Below are 17,178 nucleotides of genomic sequence, written 5' to 3'. Positions count from 1 at the left end.
AGGCGCGCCGTGGATGTCTATTATTGAGCGCATTCGCGATAGAGGATGGGATAAACTTGTTGATGTTGAGTTGGCAGTTTGGCTTCAAACGTGAAATAGTTTCCTCCTCTTTTTTCTTCAACCTGTTCAGACATTGTTGGTGTTTTCAATGTCAGCCTTTCGAAGCGAAGGTGAAAAGCCGCTCTTTTGCAGACAGCTGGTCTCTTGTGTTTAAGCGGGGTCACCGGGGATCGGGGGTTCACCTCAGTTCTCCTCAGCCAGCCTGCCCTCATCCATTACAGACTCCACACTAGGCAGATTTGACATTTTATTTAAAAGAGTTTACTGGAGGAGGCGGAGGCACGAATGAGACCATTGTCATGACACTACGGAGAGGTAGGTCAATCTCAATTTAGCGGTTTCTGTTGTTTGCTTTTGTCTGTCACAATGTGACTTAAGCCAGTGTTGCACATTATAAATAACCTGCTGGCTGACACTGAAACCCACTGACTGTGCAAAAATGTTAACATTTGCTTCTTTACAAATGTGACTTTCATTGTTTACACACTGATGTGCCTAAGCTCTTATTAATGTCACATCCGTATTGCCTTTCAGTGAACGTGATCATCCTTGTGCTCCTGGCTGTGGCCTTCCTCATCATAGTTCAGCGAAACCTCCTCAACCTCAGCGATTTTTTACACAAAGAAAACCCAGGTGTGTTTTTCTCTGTGGGCTACACATTCTCGTGTTGTGCGTCCTTGTAAAATCCCTACAATCTCTAAGATTAAGTGCATCAAATGGCCAGCTGTGATATTCCAGATGTGTTTCGTTTCATTCAGATGTGGGGATGATTCTTCCCTTCGAGTCCGAGCTGTCCCCGGACCTCAGATCGCAGTCGGTGAGAAAAGGAGAGGAGATCCCGGTTCTCATCACCGCTGTCGAGGACAGGCTCGGTGCTGTGGTTGCTGCCATGAACAGTGTTTACCAGAACAGCAAAGCCAACGTTGTCTTCACAATTGTAACCTTGAATGACACCGTCAGTCACTTGAAGTAAGATTAGAAAGCAAGACTCTCTTCCCACAGACACAATAATGCATCGGCACAAGTCACCAACCCATGTCTATTTTCTTATTTTGCCAACAGGGAGTGGCTGAGTGACATACGGTTAAAACATGTTAAATACAGAATAGCTGTTTTCAAACCTGAGCTCCTCAATGGGAAGATTTCGCAAGAACCTCAGATACTGGAAGCTACAAAACCAGTAAGACAACCTTATTAGAATAAAGATTTTGATTCACTTCTTGCAAAATGCATTGATGTTTTCTGTTTTTTCAGTTGACTTTTGCCAGGTATTATCTGCCTGCCTACATACTCGAGGCAGAGAAAGCCATCTATTTGGATGATGACGTTATTGTGCAAGGTAAGAAAATGACTAACTAATGAGTCCGTGCATATTCTCCTTCGTCCATGGTTTAGGCCCTGATCCAAGTGGTTGTCAGTTGTCTTGACGAGCCAGTCAGGTTAGTCAACAGAACAATATGAGCTGATGAAGCCACTTGGACAAAGGGCCAAAACAGCTTCCTTTGATCGGATTGAATTTGCATTGAGATTACCTAATGAGAGCCTTTTTGAAATTCTTGAGTTGTTTACGTGACTGAATGGATTTTGTTTGTTGTGGTGTATTGAAGGGGACATTCAGGAGCTTTATGAAACCAGCCTCAAACCAGGCCATGCAGCCGCCTTCTCAGATGACTGCGACTCAGCATCTTCAAAGGGTATCATTCGCGGAGCGGGTACTCAGGTGGGTCTTTCCCAGAATTTTTTTCATTTTGTGGCAAAAATGTAGGGAAAAAAATCCCAAAACAAGTTATGCTTGATTGAATATCTCTTTTTCAATAGAATAACTATATAGGTTTCCTGGACTTCAAGAAGGAAGCTATTAAGACGCTGGGGATGAGAGCCAACACATGCTCCTTCAACCCCGGGGTCATTGTCGTTAACCTCACTGAATGGAAGAACCAAAACATCACCCAGCAGCTGGAGCACTGGATGGAGCTCAACACCAAGTGAGTCAATCACTTGGCTGAAACCTTTTTTTTTTTTTTTTTTTCCTGCTTGATTGTGAAAGGAAAAAAGGGTTTGGTTTCTTTTAATGTGAGTTCACTTTGGTCTTTTTTTTTTTTTTTCAGGGACGATTTGTACAGTAAAACACTTGCAGAGAGCATCGTTACTCCGCCGCTCCTCATTGTATTTTACAAGCGTCACTCCATTCTTGACCCGATGTGGCACGTGAGGCACCTCGGTAAGTTCTGATTTACAAGTTAAAAAATAGTACGCTTTTTTGGATCCTCTCTGAACAGGCAATCGCTTCATGAGAAGATTTACTTGAAGTCATTTTTCATCTTGTAATGCCTTAGAATTGAGAACTTAGATTTTTTAAAATTGCTGTATGCTTACTCCTACAAGGTTCTCCAATGGTTCAGGCGGGGGGGTGCTGGGGGGGTGAATGCATTTTTGTTCGGCCAGTATGTTTTCTCATTGAGGGTTGCATTGATCGAGTGTGCAACCGTTCCAATAAATGAGGTTGAGGATGTGCCACATTTGATTCCGGCACTTGGTCCATTTGGGTCCAAGTGTGAACGCTACCAAACAAACCAACCCTGCCCGCTTCAATAAAAGGTCTCGGTAAGTTTGCAAGCATACTCTGGTGTGGCATGTAGGAGCAGTTTCATACACATCCTTTCATCCGAGTAGAAAAAACAGCAGTGGAACACACTGGTCTTTAGAAGAAAAACAGGCCTAAGTTATGATGAATTCTTGTTTTCAGTTTGTTTTTTTTAGCTCAAGTGAAAAAAAATAATATTGCTTGTTAAAATATTCCACACTGAAACATGGATGTGAAAACTTTCCAGGGACTACAGGTGCTGGAAACCGCTACTCGCCCCAGTTTGTGAAGGCTGCCAAACTGCTTCACTGGAACGGACACTACAAGCCCTGGGGGAGAGTGTCTTCTTTTTCCGACGTGTGGGACAAGTGGTTTATCGACGACCCCACAGGGAAGTTTCACCCTGTGCGGCGGCAGTCCGGGGACAGTTAGACAAAGAGAGCAGCTTTTTTGGAGCAGAAACACGCCTCGATATTTCTCAGGAGCTAAGGAAGGCCTTGTACTTTTCAGTTCCACATCTCCAACATGTGGAGCTTCATGCAGCACATTCCCTGGGAGTTTTATTACTCCAGCGTTAAACCACTGTCCGTGCATTTGACTTTTCAGAATTTTAACTTCCAAAAGCAAATCATTTCAAGTTTTTACATTTCATTTGAATATATGCATCATCATGTTTTGTTTTTAACCATTATTGTGCCATTATGTACAACTGTCCCAGCAGCGAAGGCTTCACAAGGGATGTTTTCATTAAGCGGTTTCCTCGTAATGGTAAAATATCCATCAGCTATAATCTGTATCAGAAGCCCTGCTTCATCACACTACAGCAGCTCGATAAGCCAGTCCCTGTGAAGTCACGTTACAGTGCGCTCCAACTTTATTTTCCTCATAATGCTCCCATTACCAATTGTTTTGTTTTATGTTGAATTGTTACAGTACGTTTCTTTTAAACATGCAGACCACTAAGCAAATGTTTGCAGAAATTACCAGCCAAGTGCTGGCCTGCTTTAGGATTTTTATACACATTTAAAACAAGTCACCTTATTGGTGTTAATATTTTTTGCACATGAAATAAAACTTAAATGTTAAATACTTTCGTGGTTTTATTTTCTGAATGAGTTGTAATGAAATACGGCCAACAGGGTGTCTGTTTATAGGATTTATAGCAGGTTGTCTATTTACAGTATTTCACATTAACATGAGATATCACAAAGACATTAAGCATTTACAAAAGGCAATGCCTCAACATCTGTCAATATTTACAACCTCACAATGAATTGGGTGACGCAGGTCGTGATCATGCCCAGAATAAACACTACAATGTCCAGTAGGTTCAGGTGGACAAGTCTGCATTCGTGAAGTCACTGGACCATCACATGCTCACTCGAATAAGATTTTTTTTTTTTTAAAGCCCCAATCCAGATCCGAGAGTCCAAAGGTTCAGAAAGTATTGCAGAGCTCATTTATAGTCTGTGTTGAAGTCATAAGCATCGTCTGTCTTGGCTGTAGGGAGGCTGAGGTCCACAGGGACAGACTGGAACCGCACTTGACCAGTTTTTTCTGCAAAAAAGAGGCAAGACGTTATTATGACTCCAAACGGCTGAAATCTAGGCAATTTTAAAAAAAAAAGAAAAAGAAAAAAAAGGGGGGTTTCAACTCCATTTACCTTTGAGTGACATTTTCTGTGGTTTCTCTTCCTCCTCTGCTTCCATTAAGTCCACATTTGTTTGTTCAGGCTGCAAGAGATGTTGAACATCTTTAAATCCCCAAAACACAGTGTGATATTGAGAAATACTGCTGTCAGCAGGATCAGAGTTGGATCTGAAAGTCTTCACAGATAAATCAAGACTTGTCTACTTTTTCCTCATTTCCAAAGCAGCCTGGTGTCATTTCAAGCAATTGCACAGAACGGTAGTTTTACCTTGTTCTCATCATTCTGCTCAGCGCTATCGTCTGTGGCAGCGGCAGCAGGCACTTCTTTAGAGATGTCGGCCACATTGAGCAGACCTGCAGTCAGGCCCTTAGAGCTGAAGTTTATACTGCTGGACAGGTGTGGGAATTTCATCCCTAGCAAAGCAAATGCAGCAACACAGGCAGGAGGGGTTACATGCTGCAATTCGAATCGGTGTTTGAACTAACTGCAGTACTAGTGTATAATGCAGGGTACCTTTCAGAGTTTCCTCATTTCCCGTCTTCAGTTTTTCCAGATCCCACCCATTCTGCATCTCAGCGACCACCGTGTCCGACAGGTACGACGGGAGGCTGTGACTCTCCGGTACCTTACAGTGGTAACTTAGTTTCGCTCTGAGGCACAAACAGAATTCTGTGATTAAAAAAACAATTGATAAATGCGGCTGTATTGCATAACCAGGGGTTGTACGGGACTGATTGGATCAGAGTTGGATTAGAAGTCTCCACAGTGAACTCCAGAATTGCATTTTGTCCTCATGTCCATCAGTGATGCCCTGCAGAGGCCCGTCCCTACAACAGGGAAAGAAACACTCACCCGGTCCAATCAGCGAGGAAGGTGGTCGCTGCCTGCTCTGTGTTGGGGACTCCACCTTTCTGCAGGAAACCACGTTTCTTGGCAAACAACGTCAAAAACTCCAGCGCATTCCTGAAGTCTGGGACGCTGTACTGAAGCATGACCTGAAATATTGAAGTCAACAAATTGCCAATTAATTCACGTGACTGCCCAGATCAATCCAAACACTTCAAATACTTGGAAACGTCATTGTTTGCACAACTCCGCCCACCTGAGTCTTGTCGCACTGCTTGAGCAGAGTCCTGACGGCCTCCTGCACGCTGTCACTGTCCTCCTCCACCTGCATACTCCACCGAGCCACAGCCGCTGGTTGGTTGGACGGCGATACCAGAACCCCTGGGCTGTCTATTAGCTTCACATTTTTCAATATGAACACCTCCTGCATGGTCCTGGGGTAAAATGTTTTTCAAAAAGTCAGTTGTCAGGCAGATTTACAAGTGTGATGAAAACTTTTTTTTTTAAGTTACTTACTTTGTGGTGCCTCTTACGACACTAACATTACATGCCAGGACCCCCTTCATGCTATTAATGAGGCTGCTCTTGCCTACATTTGGAAAGCCTGAGGATAAAAGGAGGTGGGTTATTAAAATTCTATACTTTAATTTTTTAAAAATCTATTATTGTGCAATTGCTCAACCGAGCTTTATAACCAAACAATGACCACAAGTACTGTTTAAGGAAAACTTGTACATACCCACTACACCGACTCGGAGAGACGCGCCCTCCTCTAAGTTAGCAGCGTAGCTCGTGAGAAGCTCAATGAGACAAGAGTTGCCAAAGCAGGTTGCTGCTCTGGAAATGTCCACCACGTCATTGGAGGCAACTATTCTCTTCTTTCTGGCACGCTGATGAACAGAAATAGAAAAATATTAATCTGGTGATCACACCCAAGAAACGACCAGTTGAAGTAGCTGGCACTTGCATGGTCACGGCTGAAACACAACAGCTGTGACTCTTAAAGAATGACCAACAAACACACGTAGAAGCTCTGTGGGGGACAGAGGCTCCATTATGTGATCTGTCTCTTACTCTTGGAGGTTATAACCAGTTATAACAGCACAAGCTGTTCAACCTTCTCAATCCTCCACAATACACAAAAACATAATCCTGTCTATTTGAACTCTGTTGTAAAACTTTGGAAGAGGCAGAAAACTTGCTACGCCCATACATTTAAGATTAAAAAGCACCTCGTACCACTGTTTTGTCCTGAATCTGTGTTGATGCTTTAAACGCCACAACAGGAAACTCTTTCTGTAAACATTGCATCCACCTCTCCACATTGTCCTTTGGGACAAGATCTGCAACAGAGAAACAGGTCAATACACAGGAAGTGAGTACCAAAAGCCTGAATAACCACCATGTCATTAAAACCCATAATCTCACCTATTTTGTTTAAAACCAAAAGTAATTTCTTATTTCCTCCGCTCTGCAGCACAGCCTCCTCCAGCTGCAGGCACCTGCTGCCCAGTGGGTCACGAGCATCAAGGACTTCTAGTACAACGTCAGATGCATTAATCACCTGAGAGAGAAGAAGGAAATGAGTAACAACAACTGTAATGTTTATCGTGGAGTTCATGCAATGACCCGTCTGGAAGTCTTACCTTGTTCAATTCAGCACAGAGGAAGGGCTTAGAGTTTTTACTTGAGGCTGTTTGCTTTCCAACTTTTTCCTGCACACACACACACACACACACACACACACACACACACACACACACACACACACACACACACACACACACACACACACACACACACACACACACACACACACACACACACACACACACACACACACACACACACACACACACACACACACACACACACACACACACACACACACACACACACACACACACACACACACACACACACACACACACACACACACACACACACACACACAAAAGGCAAATTAATGTAGATTTCGATCTGAAATCACTTCAGATAAATTAGATTGCAGTGTCGGCATTCTACCTTGCGAGCTTTCTTTGCTTTGGGTTCCGTCGCTTTACTTGGAGCCTCCTTCCCCAACTTCCTCTTCTTGGCTCGCTCATCTTTCTTGGCTTGTTTTTTTTTCTCCTTTTCTTCCTCAACCTATAGGACATAAAAGATTGATTAAAACCAAAACTTCAAAACAACAGTCATCAGAAATACGGTGATATGAATATTATGTAACTCTTCCTTAAACACGACAATGGAGGGAAACAAATTCAAATGTGAAGGGGCTTCAGTTTTAGGGGAGAACAAGTACAAATACATACACATGAAATAGAACTTCTATTATTACTCATTAGTCCGAAATTTTTAAGCATTTCAAATAGTGAGAATACTTAGTATAAGTACTGCTGGTCTGAGTTGAGTTTGACCATTTATAAACAAACTTTGACTTCTATAAATACTGCCACAGAACCAGATGGCATTATGTGAAGAAAAAAAAATCGTTCAGCATTCACAATATTGCAAATACGCACTCAAAATCAAAACTGAAAACTACAGTTTTATTTTTACTTATTTGTAAAGGGCACATGGTTTGAGTTTAATGGAGAAAATGGCCAACTGACCTGGAGCCTCCGCTGCTCTGCCTCCCGCAGGACTTCCTCTTTGAAAGGAGCGCTGCTCGGCACTCCGAGATCCTTCTTCACTCGCTTGCTCACTCCTTTCTTCTTCGCCACTTTCTTGATTTTTCTGTTGTGCTCGCGGACCTGAAACACACAGCACGAGCTTTGGAAGTCATCTTCATGCGGAGGTTAACACGTGCTAAAGAAGCTGAAGGCCCGTCGCACCTCACCAGGCCGCACCACGAATTTAATAATCCTGAAACAAATACGGGAATAAAGTTAAACAAAGTTAAACGCACTTACCTTTTTCTGGATCTTGTACCGTTTGGAACATGATAGCCGCTTACTTGCTTTCTTCAATTCTGAATAAGAAACAAGTGGTAGAATGGTGAGCTCGTGGAAAGCAGGGGGAACATATGAAGCTGTTAACTTCAGCTGCAGCCGCAATTTATATAAGTGAACTAAGATTTCAACAACACGTTTATCTAAAATCTGCATTTGATATTATTGTAATGTTATTAATCGTTGTTACTCACTCGGACGCTTCATGGTGGAGCGGGGGTTCCAATGTGACTGACTGAAGAACTGCCACACGTGGAGCGCCGCTGAACCAGATGTGACGTCACTTCCTTCTCCGTCACATGGAAAGTCACACTTCGCCCTCTGCTGGCCGGGAGAGTGTGTGTGTGTGTGTGTGTGTGTGTGTGTGTGTGTATGTGTGTGTGTATGTGTGTGTGTGTGTGTGTGTGTGTGTGTGTGTGTGTGTGTGTGTGTGTGTGTGTGTGTGTGTGTGTGTGTGTGTGCGTGTGTGCGTGTGCGTGTGTGCGTGTGCGTGTGTGTGTGTTTGTGTGTGGAACCAATCCCATAACTTTGTGCATAGACAGGATACACACTGAACAGGTCGCCGGTGAAACACTCATATTCACACATGGGGGCAATATAGGGTCACCAATTAACCTCACATGCATGTTTTTGTTTTGTGCACGGAAAGCCGTGCACACACAGAGAGAACATGCAAACTCCACACAGAAAGGCCCGGCCGTATTTTTAACCAATGACTTTCTCGCTGTGAGGCCAGAGTGCTGACCACTGCTCAACGTTGCATTATCTTGAGAAAAAAGGAAAAACACAGTGCAGTTCGTCGAGTTAAGAATGGGCCCAAGAAGAGACAGAGCACTGTTATTTTGATTAACAAATCCCAAAGACGTTCATACTACATTTCAGGGTTCAAGTTGCTACCCGTTCCTAATGTAACGTAATGATCTAGAAAATATTTCCATTTCTAGTGGCGTTCTCCTAAAAGACTTTTATATTTCACTCCAGGACTTGTGATCCGTCAGGCTATCTTTATTTACTTTCAATTATAATTATACATACGGAAATGCCAGTGGATCTCCTCACACAAGCTCCTAGTCGGCATTCATTGCTGTTGTCTCAAAATTTGGGCTTTACGCCGTCGATCACAGAGAGGTCTTCCCGGGCTCTCACGTGGATGACGATATTTACATCACATGGACCAATGTGTACGCTGCGGACACAGAAAGTAAGAATAGGCCTGGAAGTAGGGGCAGTAGAGGCGAAAGAAGCGGATTTGGGATCAGGAGCTTGCAAGTTCGAATCCCACAGCAGATCGGTCACCACTGTGGGTCCCTGAGCATCACCCTTGACTGCCGGAGTGGCCTAACGTAGCTGCCCACAGCATCCTGGGAATAGGATAGGTAAGTACAGAGTCCCAATACTCAACAACACGATCGAATATACCATGTTTAACCAATATCATGCAGCTCTAGGATTAACTTCATACAGCTTTGTGGAGATGTTCTTGAATTGGAAATAATGACTGAAAAAAAGAACCCTAAAACCGAAATACAAACAATTTAATACATTTTCACTGAAATTGTCAACAGAATCAAAGTGAGAGAAGAAGAAGAAGAAGAAGAAGAAGAAGAAGAAGAAGAAGAAGAAGAAGAAGAAGAAGAAGAAGAAGGAGGAGGAGGAGGAGGAGGTTGGGTCACGTGATCGGCCAAGCATCTTTTTTTTTTTTGGTCCATTTTGGATGCTAGCAGGAGGTCCGTGCAATCCAAGAAAATGACCAAACTGCAGTTCCTAAACGTCTTCCTGACCGAGCGTCTCATGCTTGCCGCGCAGGAGATCTACAAGTCCGTGGAGGACACGATCCTGGAGTACCAGGAGGAGATCGCGATCCGGGAGCGGGAGAACGACCATCTGAGACGCAGGCTGCGGGACGCAGGCATCGAGATATGGCCAGGTTAGCTCCGCGCACCGCTCGCGGCACAGCTCGGACAGAGGCCGTGGACAGACCTGGTAACCTGGACTCCGTTTGAGGACACGCAGGGCGAGCACAGCAGCGTCATAATAATCTCAGTTTAAAAGAAGTGACCTGCTCGTTCCAGGCTGGTTGTTGTGACGCGGCTAGCACCTTAGCAACCTTTGTTCGTTAGCCGGCTAGTTAGCAGCCTAGCATCACCTGGGGGTAGCATTTTACTTATTTGTGCATTTTAATGATTTGTTGTCACTCGTTCGAGATTTATTTTAAAGGTTAAGCACACATTAAAGTAAACACGCCAGTGCTGTGTCCGTAGTATTTGTTTATTCCGGTTTAACACGCCTTGTTCAGCATGTGTCAAAAGCTAAAGATGCTAATATTGTTGGCTAAGTGATACTCGGTGACACATTCTCCTTTTAAAATATTACATCTATAGCTTTACTCCCACATTAACAACCCACACATGTAAAAGAAAATTATGTCTTACTATCAAGTGATTGAATAAAACATTTTTAAAGTCCAGGGTTCACTTCACACAGGATTTGTGGAGCTTGGCTTTGCCACCTTTCCAGATAATGCCAAGATATGTTGAGCTTATTCTAAGTCATAACCTCGTAATCACAAACCCTGATATGATAGATGTTGGCTAGTATATTAACGCAAGTACACACAAGTGCTATTATGAATTGTTTGTGACAGAGGACAGAGTTGTGGTCCCCAGCAGCTTTGAGCTGATCAGGCTCTGCATCAGAAGGGAGCATCCCTGTTAACTGCATGTTTTCTATGTCTTCCTGCTCTAAGACACCAGAATTAAGTGTACCACGATGCAGCTGCAGAAACACTAGAAAAGGACAATTATTACTGCCATTCTTGTTAATGAAATACAAGCGATGCTGCTTTTAGTTTCAGATTTTTCCACAGAGTCTAAAGTTGCTTCTGTACCTTCACTGTACTGTTCCTGCTGGTTAATAATAAACTCGATACTCTCTGTCATGTCACTGAAACATGCTTATGTTGGTATAAAAAGAATTGGAGCAATTCTAAGGGGAACAGTTAAACGAGCGTTAACCCACTAGAGATTATGTGACCTCACTGGAAGTATGGTTCAGATTGTGTGCTTACAAACCGTTTTGTTTTGGCAAACATCATTTTAGTGATTCTCAAGAAATCAATATTGGTCTTCCTAATGTGTATATTATGTTATGTGTTATGTCGTGTTATGTCTATGCCTGTAAAGCAAGAGGGGGAAAAAACTGTTCTGCCTCTGCACTGTTCACACAGAGAGATATAATAGAGGTGTAAATAAATCTATATATAAGAGGCTTGTATTTACCATAGTGTCAACATATCACTTCAAATGCATTTATATATTTAACTTTAAAGCATACATTTTCAAACACTGCCAGTGCAGAGTGCCCCTTGATGGGCGTGTAAAGCTGCCCTACTGTGTGATTATACACACCTTGCTACCCTTCCTAGTGTCTTCAAACTTCACCTGTTTATATATTGGATGCCATCTCAAAGGCAGAACAACATTGGACCCCCCCCCCTTCTCTCATTCTGTCTCCATGGTTTTTATACAAACCGGTAGGGTGGATTGAAACGGGATGCATTCAATAGCCCTGTGACATTGTGATCTGTGAAGCCGTGTTTTCTGCAGAACCTCACGCTCTTGTTGCCTCCGCAGATCGTCCGTCCATGGCGCTCCTGGAAGAGGAGGACGGCGAGCATCCACGGCGTGAATGGAGTCCCAGCATGGGGCACGAAGAGCGTATTCCCATTCAGATCAAGGATAAAAGAGACCTACGGGCCAACCAAGGAGAAGGCCAGCTTCGCGGTCACGGCTCTTGCAGCACACCGGAGAACATGTTTACTCCATCACGTGTTCAGAATGAATACCCCCAGGATGCCCCGCACACATCCAACATCCCTCAGAGTCAGGGGGTGGAGAATAGGGACAGAGACCCCGGATCTCGAGTGCCGTCCAGACACGTGAAGGCAGAGAGCGGAGGAGGCCACAGAGGGTCCACGCCGTCCAACAGCGGCGCTCAGCCCCTCGCGCCTGTTAACCCAAACTGCTCCAACGAGAACAACATTGACATTATCGGGGTGGAGAACGGGGGGCAGATGGTCGGCGCTAAAGGAGCAGGAACTGGAGCTAACAGAGTGCAGGGCTCTCATATGCGAAACCAAGCAGCCAACGCCGTGGACTGCCCCCATCAGAAATCCCCCTTACAAGGCCACATGTCTTCGTTCTGCTGCAAGGTCTGCGGCGAAGCCTTCAGTCACGTCGGCCACTTGCACGTGCACGTCCAAGTGCACACCCGGGAAAAGCCTTACCGCTGCGGCGTGTGCGGGAAATGCTGCAGCTCATCTGGCAGACTCCAGGAGCACCAGCGCAGCCACACGGGAGAAAAACCTTTCCGCTGCCAGATCTGCGGGAAGGGCTTCACGCAGATGGCTCACCTGAAGGTGCACATGAGGATCCACACGGGGGAGAAGCCGTACAGTTGTCCTGTGTGTGGCAAGTGCTTCAGCCGCTCCGACAAAATCAAAAGGCATCTTCAGACCCATAGCCGCGAGGGAACGTATTTCTCAGGGCAATGATGCAGGCATGTTGTTCAAACAGCTCTGAAACTTTTCTATTAGAAGCTAAAGTTGCTGCCAATGATGCAAGGCTTTTACTCGTCCCTTCCAAGATCCTGCAACTTTTAGACTCCTTTTTTTTTTTTTTTTTTTTTTAACAAAAAAATTCAAACTAATACTTCTCAGTCCCTCACTAGAATTTGTATTTGTACGTTTAACATGTCATTTTCTTAATTTTATACTTGTCACAGAATGATAAATCTCTTAAGCGACAATTTGAGTTGTTAGCTAGCCTATCTGAATTATCTAGCCTTTCCATAGTCGTATAACTAGCATGATGAAGTCTTCCACTCATGCCTTGAGACTGAGATGCATCAAATGTAAGAATGTTGAGCACCATCATCATCATCATCATCTTCGGCCTGTAAATTCATTTCTGTAAGTCGAGTTTTAAAACTCAACACTTGGACGTCTGTCTTGTTATTTTTGTATTTATATGGTACAATGAAGGAGCGCTGCTTCCCAGCAGTTTGGCACATGTGCTATCCAGTAATAATGCAGCTGCTGGATAATATGCAGCGAAAGCAGCGGTGTGAAAGGAGTCTGTTTTAAGGCAGTGGCGTATTTGTTACTGACTTCCTGTAAAGTCTTTACATTTTGAGTCTAACGTTTCAACTGACATTAGAATTTAAGCAAGTCAACCCAGACCAGCCAGGTATATTTTTGTATTTTAAAACTCTTGTTTATCCGTCTGTCTACACCTCCACCCTCACTTGTGGAGGACCAGAAGCGCTTAGAAGACTCTGTGGGAGGAAAAGGGCTCGTTTGCTCTTCGCACTGCCAATACAACCTCGGAAAGAAGGAGAAGAAGAAGAAGGGAAACAAGATGAATAGATAGAATCTGTTATCTATCACTACAAACACTGATGTAGTCGGAACCATTACATTACACCGTACTCGTATGAAGTGTTATTTTTATTTTGTTTGTTGATGTAGCACTGGGACAGGCAGCTTTTATCATTGCAGGAGCCACACACTTGTCGTGCTTATTCCTACAGGTCTAAACTGTTCCCAAATATTTAAGAAATATGGCTACCAACCTAAAAAAACAACGAAGTAACAGCATGTATGCCTCCATGTTAGAGGCATACATGCATGTCAGTACCATATTTACAGATTGTTTGCGCTGAGGCTCAAATGTGGTGACAATGGCTATTCTGTCCCGCAAGTTCCCCATTAGGAATTTCAAAGAGGCCAAAAGAAGCTTAAATTGAAAGTTACCGGACGTGCGAGAGCTCATTATTTCACCTTCTTTCTTTATGTTTCTCCTCTCTGTGCCGTTGCATGGCTGCAGAGCTACATACTGCCGTCTTGCACCGTCAGTGCTTCATGTTGTCCACCCGGATCGGAAATTGGTTGTCAGACTACAACACGACTTTGTGTAACAATGTGATGTTCTGTAAAATACCACTAGTCCTGACTAAACATGCGTTTAGGAATTGTCTGGTATGACTTGCACTATGGCATCATGGTGGAGAAACTGCCTCAGAAGCGGAGGCCGACAGTGTTAGCTGGACCCATCTGTGGTCTCAGTCAGGAGGAATTTATTCTCACTCGTCTCATGTGGGTTATTTCTGCAGCGGCCTCAGTCTTTGATGGGCCTTATAAGTGACGACTTCCCTCCTAAAATAAAGTACTTCCTCTACACATCCTGGACGTATCCTCTCGCAGCGGATCCTGCAGTTACCTTTCCCCTCTCAGGATTGATGCTGCATTCATTACACGAGGGATTGACCAAAATGACGGCTGATAGTCAGTAACTCAGGGTTTGTAGGCTTTTCATCGAATTTGTCCCATTTTAATGCGAAAAATGCGAATGAAAATGATCAATTGTGATTGAATCCCTGCACAGCAGTAAAGGAGATGCTGTACCTGATGTTTTGTGGTACCCTCAGAGCATCAGCTGCGCTGTCTGAAGCCGCATCCTGCCTCCCTCCTCTTTGTGCCCCTCTGCGTGCGATGAATGCAGCATGAGACCGGGCGTCCTCACAGCCGACCAGCAGACCCTCACTCAGTCTTCTCTGGGCCTCCTCAGATCCCCCGCACACACCACTGTAGTGTTGTATCATTGTATTAAATGTTATTTTTTAATAAAGTAGTAATTGAGTATCTTTTGTAATTGTCTTGTATTCTTTACAACTGTCATAGGATGGTAGGTAGTTTCTTGAACCAGCAGTGCAGTTTTAAATACAGTACGTCTCTTTTCGTGCAGGTAATTTTAAACTGCTTCACAGATTGATGCACTGATAATGAAACAGAAGGACAGAAAGATATTCTTAAAAGCATTTGAAAAATATATGAGAAGAAACAAGTTTATTCTTAAATGAGAAAATCTGGGTGAAAAAACAAGTTAGATTAACTGATCATGAAGATTAGAAAATAAGAGATTTGTCTAATGGAAAAACTAAATCACTGATACGGTAATAGAAAATGAATTAGTGAAGTTAAAAATGGCCTCCATGTTCATTTCAGTACATGCAGTTTGTTTATGGGTGTAGTATTTAATGCTCTAACCTCACAGTAAGGACATGTCTGGTTTGGGGACATTTCTGTGTTTGTATGTTCCGTGTGTGTGTGTGTGTGTGTGTGTGTGTGTGTGTGTGTGAGTGAGAGTTTTCGCCAACTGCTCTGGTTTCCTCCCATAGTGCAAGAACATATATTTGAGATGAATTGGATTAATTAAAACAATGTGTGAGGTTGTATATTTTGGGTATAAACTGCCCCATCATCTGCCTGCTCCTGTACCCTGCAGCTCTGTACAGACTAGAGTGGATGGATTGATTTTAAAAGAAACTCTAACCTGTGTTGAAAAGGCCCAAAAATACAAATGTGACCAAAATATACAGTCATTGACCGATTTGTCTCAGTATGATGAATTAAGACCTAAGTGCTTTATAGATTAAAACCAACAGTACAATGAAGTCTGAAAACACAATTTGTGTACTTGTTTAGAAACAATGCATGTTTTCATTTTATGTTTGTTTTATTTATATATATATATATATAGATATATATATATATATCTATATATATATATATATATTTTTTTTTTGTTACCTAGTTGTAGTACCAGATTCACAACACTTGGTGGGGTACTTTCCATTTCACAGTTCTTTTTGACCGTTTAACACGCGAGTACGATCTGTGAGGTGGGGGTCACTCTTGATGTATAAATTTATTCCTCAAAATAGTATAGATAGATAGATATAGAGTATAGATGAACATTTTTGACCGCATAAAAATGTTTTTTAAAGTCTTCTTTACAAGTCAGAGCAAAGAAATAAACCCCATCACACACACAGCATTCACATATATATTTACCAAAAAAAAAAAATGTTTTTGTTTTTTGGCAGGGTGTTATTGTCAGAAAGTTCAGATGTGCCCTGCCTCAAAACAGTTCCGGTCAGCAATTATGCAGAGTGCCTCATCGCATGCTTTGCACTTTCATGGAGTGACCTGCTGGACCGTCCTGGTCTTGTTGCTGTAAGTGCAGGTCTTTCGGCCACATGAGGCTCTCTTGCTTTTTTCAGTCTGCAGGCAGTCGGCAGGCAAATGGCCTTTGGCAGAGAGGTAGAAGCTTAATTACCGCTCTGCCCATGAAAGAGAAGCCGCCCAAACACAAGGGCCACAAGTGGAGTAGACACACTGGAGAAGAGCCTGGAAGAGGAGTCAGGGTGTCTGAGCGTGTGTTTTGAGTTGAGTTTGCTTTCTGCTAATCAATAAAATACAGTGAATGGGAAGTCCATGCCTCTGTTTGGATCCGAGGGTGGCAAGTCCAACTGCACACTGGTGCCTCGTCAGGCCCACAGAGCACGGGAGGAGGGCCCCTACAGCAGCAGAAAGGGAGACAGGGCCACCTCCTCGAGGAGCTGCTGTCCCGGTGGGGTGACACGCCGGAGGACCATTCTGCCTCCTCGCTGTCCGAGCCAATGGCGGCGTCCCCTTCCCCAGAAGAGGAGGAGGTGTGGGCGCCGTGCGTGATGTGGCTGATCCCTGCACCACGGAGGAGGTTGGTTGGTTTGTCGGCAGACCGCTTCCGGGGGGAGGTGAGCCGAGCTGGGTCTGGTACCAGCTCTGTGGAGAAAGGCCAGGCCTCGACGGGACGGCGTGGAGGCGGTCCCACGCACACCGGTAGCGGTGACGGAGGGCGCTGCAGCGACCCATGCACACACAGGGAGAACATGCAAACTCCACACAAAAAGGCCCCTAGCCGTGTTTGAACCCACGGCCGCTGTGGGACAAATGCTAGATGTGAGTGTGAGTGTGAGTGTGTGTGTGTGTGTGTGTGTGTGTGTGTGTGTGTGTGTGTGTGTGTGTGTGTGTGTGTGTGTGTGTGTGTGTGTGTGTGTGTGTGTGTGTGTGTGTGTGTGTGTGTGTGTGTGTGTGTGTGTGTGTGTTTGCTCTGTGACAGACTGGCGACCGGTAGAGAAGATAGATGGATGAAGTCTGCTGAAATAAAATAGTACTGACATACAGAAACACCACCGCACACACT

The 17,178-nt window shown here is 44.0% G+C and overlaps 3 protein-coding genes across 4 annotated transcripts; 2 read left to right on the top strand and 1 right to left on the bottom strand.

Moving 5' to 3' along the window:
- Window positions 1–25: 25 nt before the first annotated feature.
- On the top strand, window positions 26–3,728 carry glt8d1 (glycosyltransferase 8 domain containing 1). Of its 2 annotated transcripts, none has more exons than XR_013935291.1 (9): window positions 26–375; window positions 595–693; window positions 819–1,029; window positions 1,123–1,240; window positions 1,315–1,399; window positions 1,668–1,780; window positions 1,879–2,045; window positions 2,169–2,664; window positions 2,892–3,728. XR_013935291.1 is itself a non-coding variant. In XM_080461747.1 (9 exons), the coding sequence occupies exons 1-9, from the start codon at window positions 360–362 to the stop codon at window positions 3,074–3,076; spliced, it is 1,107 nt and encodes a 368-aa protein (XP_080317873.1). In that variant the 5' UTR covers window positions 26–359; the 3' UTR covers window positions 3,077–3,728. The 2 variants fall into 2 exon arrangements, 1 of the variants encoding a protein (XP_080317873.1); XM_080461747.1 differs by having other exon boundaries at window positions 2,169–2,281.
- Window positions 3,725–8,383, bottom strand: gnl3 (G protein nucleolar 3). Its single transcript, XM_080461746.1, has 15 exons — window positions 8,287–8,383; window positions 8,054–8,112; window positions 7,754–7,894; window positions 7,167–7,286; window positions 6,788–6,856; window positions 6,570–6,705; window positions 6,381–6,484; window positions 5,881–6,031; window positions 5,658–5,745; window positions 5,398–5,575; window positions 5,148–5,290; window positions 4,809–4,945; window positions 4,563–4,708; window positions 4,308–4,377; window positions 3,725–4,201 (listed from the first exon to the last, which is right to left on the bottom strand). The coding sequence occupies exons 1-15, from the start codon at window positions 8,297–8,299 to the stop codon at window positions 4,101–4,103; spliced, it is 1,656 nt and encodes a 551-aa protein (XP_080317872.1). The 5' UTR covers window positions 8,300–8,383; the 3' UTR covers window positions 3,725–4,100.
- Window positions 8,384–9,773: 1,390 nt separating this feature from the next.
- On the top strand, window positions 9,774–14,791 carry LOC308108013 (uncharacterized protein). The gene is made up of 2 exons (XM_080460660.1): window positions 9,774–10,019; window positions 11,725–14,791. The coding sequence occupies exons 1-2, from the start codon at window positions 9,839–9,841 to the stop codon at window positions 12,642–12,644; spliced, it is 1,101 nt and encodes a 366-aa protein (XP_080316786.1). The 5' UTR covers window positions 9,774–9,838; the 3' UTR covers window positions 12,645–14,791.
- The last annotated feature ends 2,387 nt before the right edge of the window (window positions 14,792–17,178 follow it).

The sequence above is a fragment of the Lipophrys pholis genome, assembly GCF_963383615.2.
Source record: "Lipophrys pholis genome assembly, chromosome: 4".
Lineage (NCBI taxonomy): Eukaryota > Metazoa > Chordata > Actinopteri > Blenniiformes > Blenniidae > Lipophrys > Lipophrys pholis.
The sequence above is the reverse complement of the archived record's forward strand: the minus strand, read 5'-3'. Positions and strand labels throughout refer to the sequence as shown.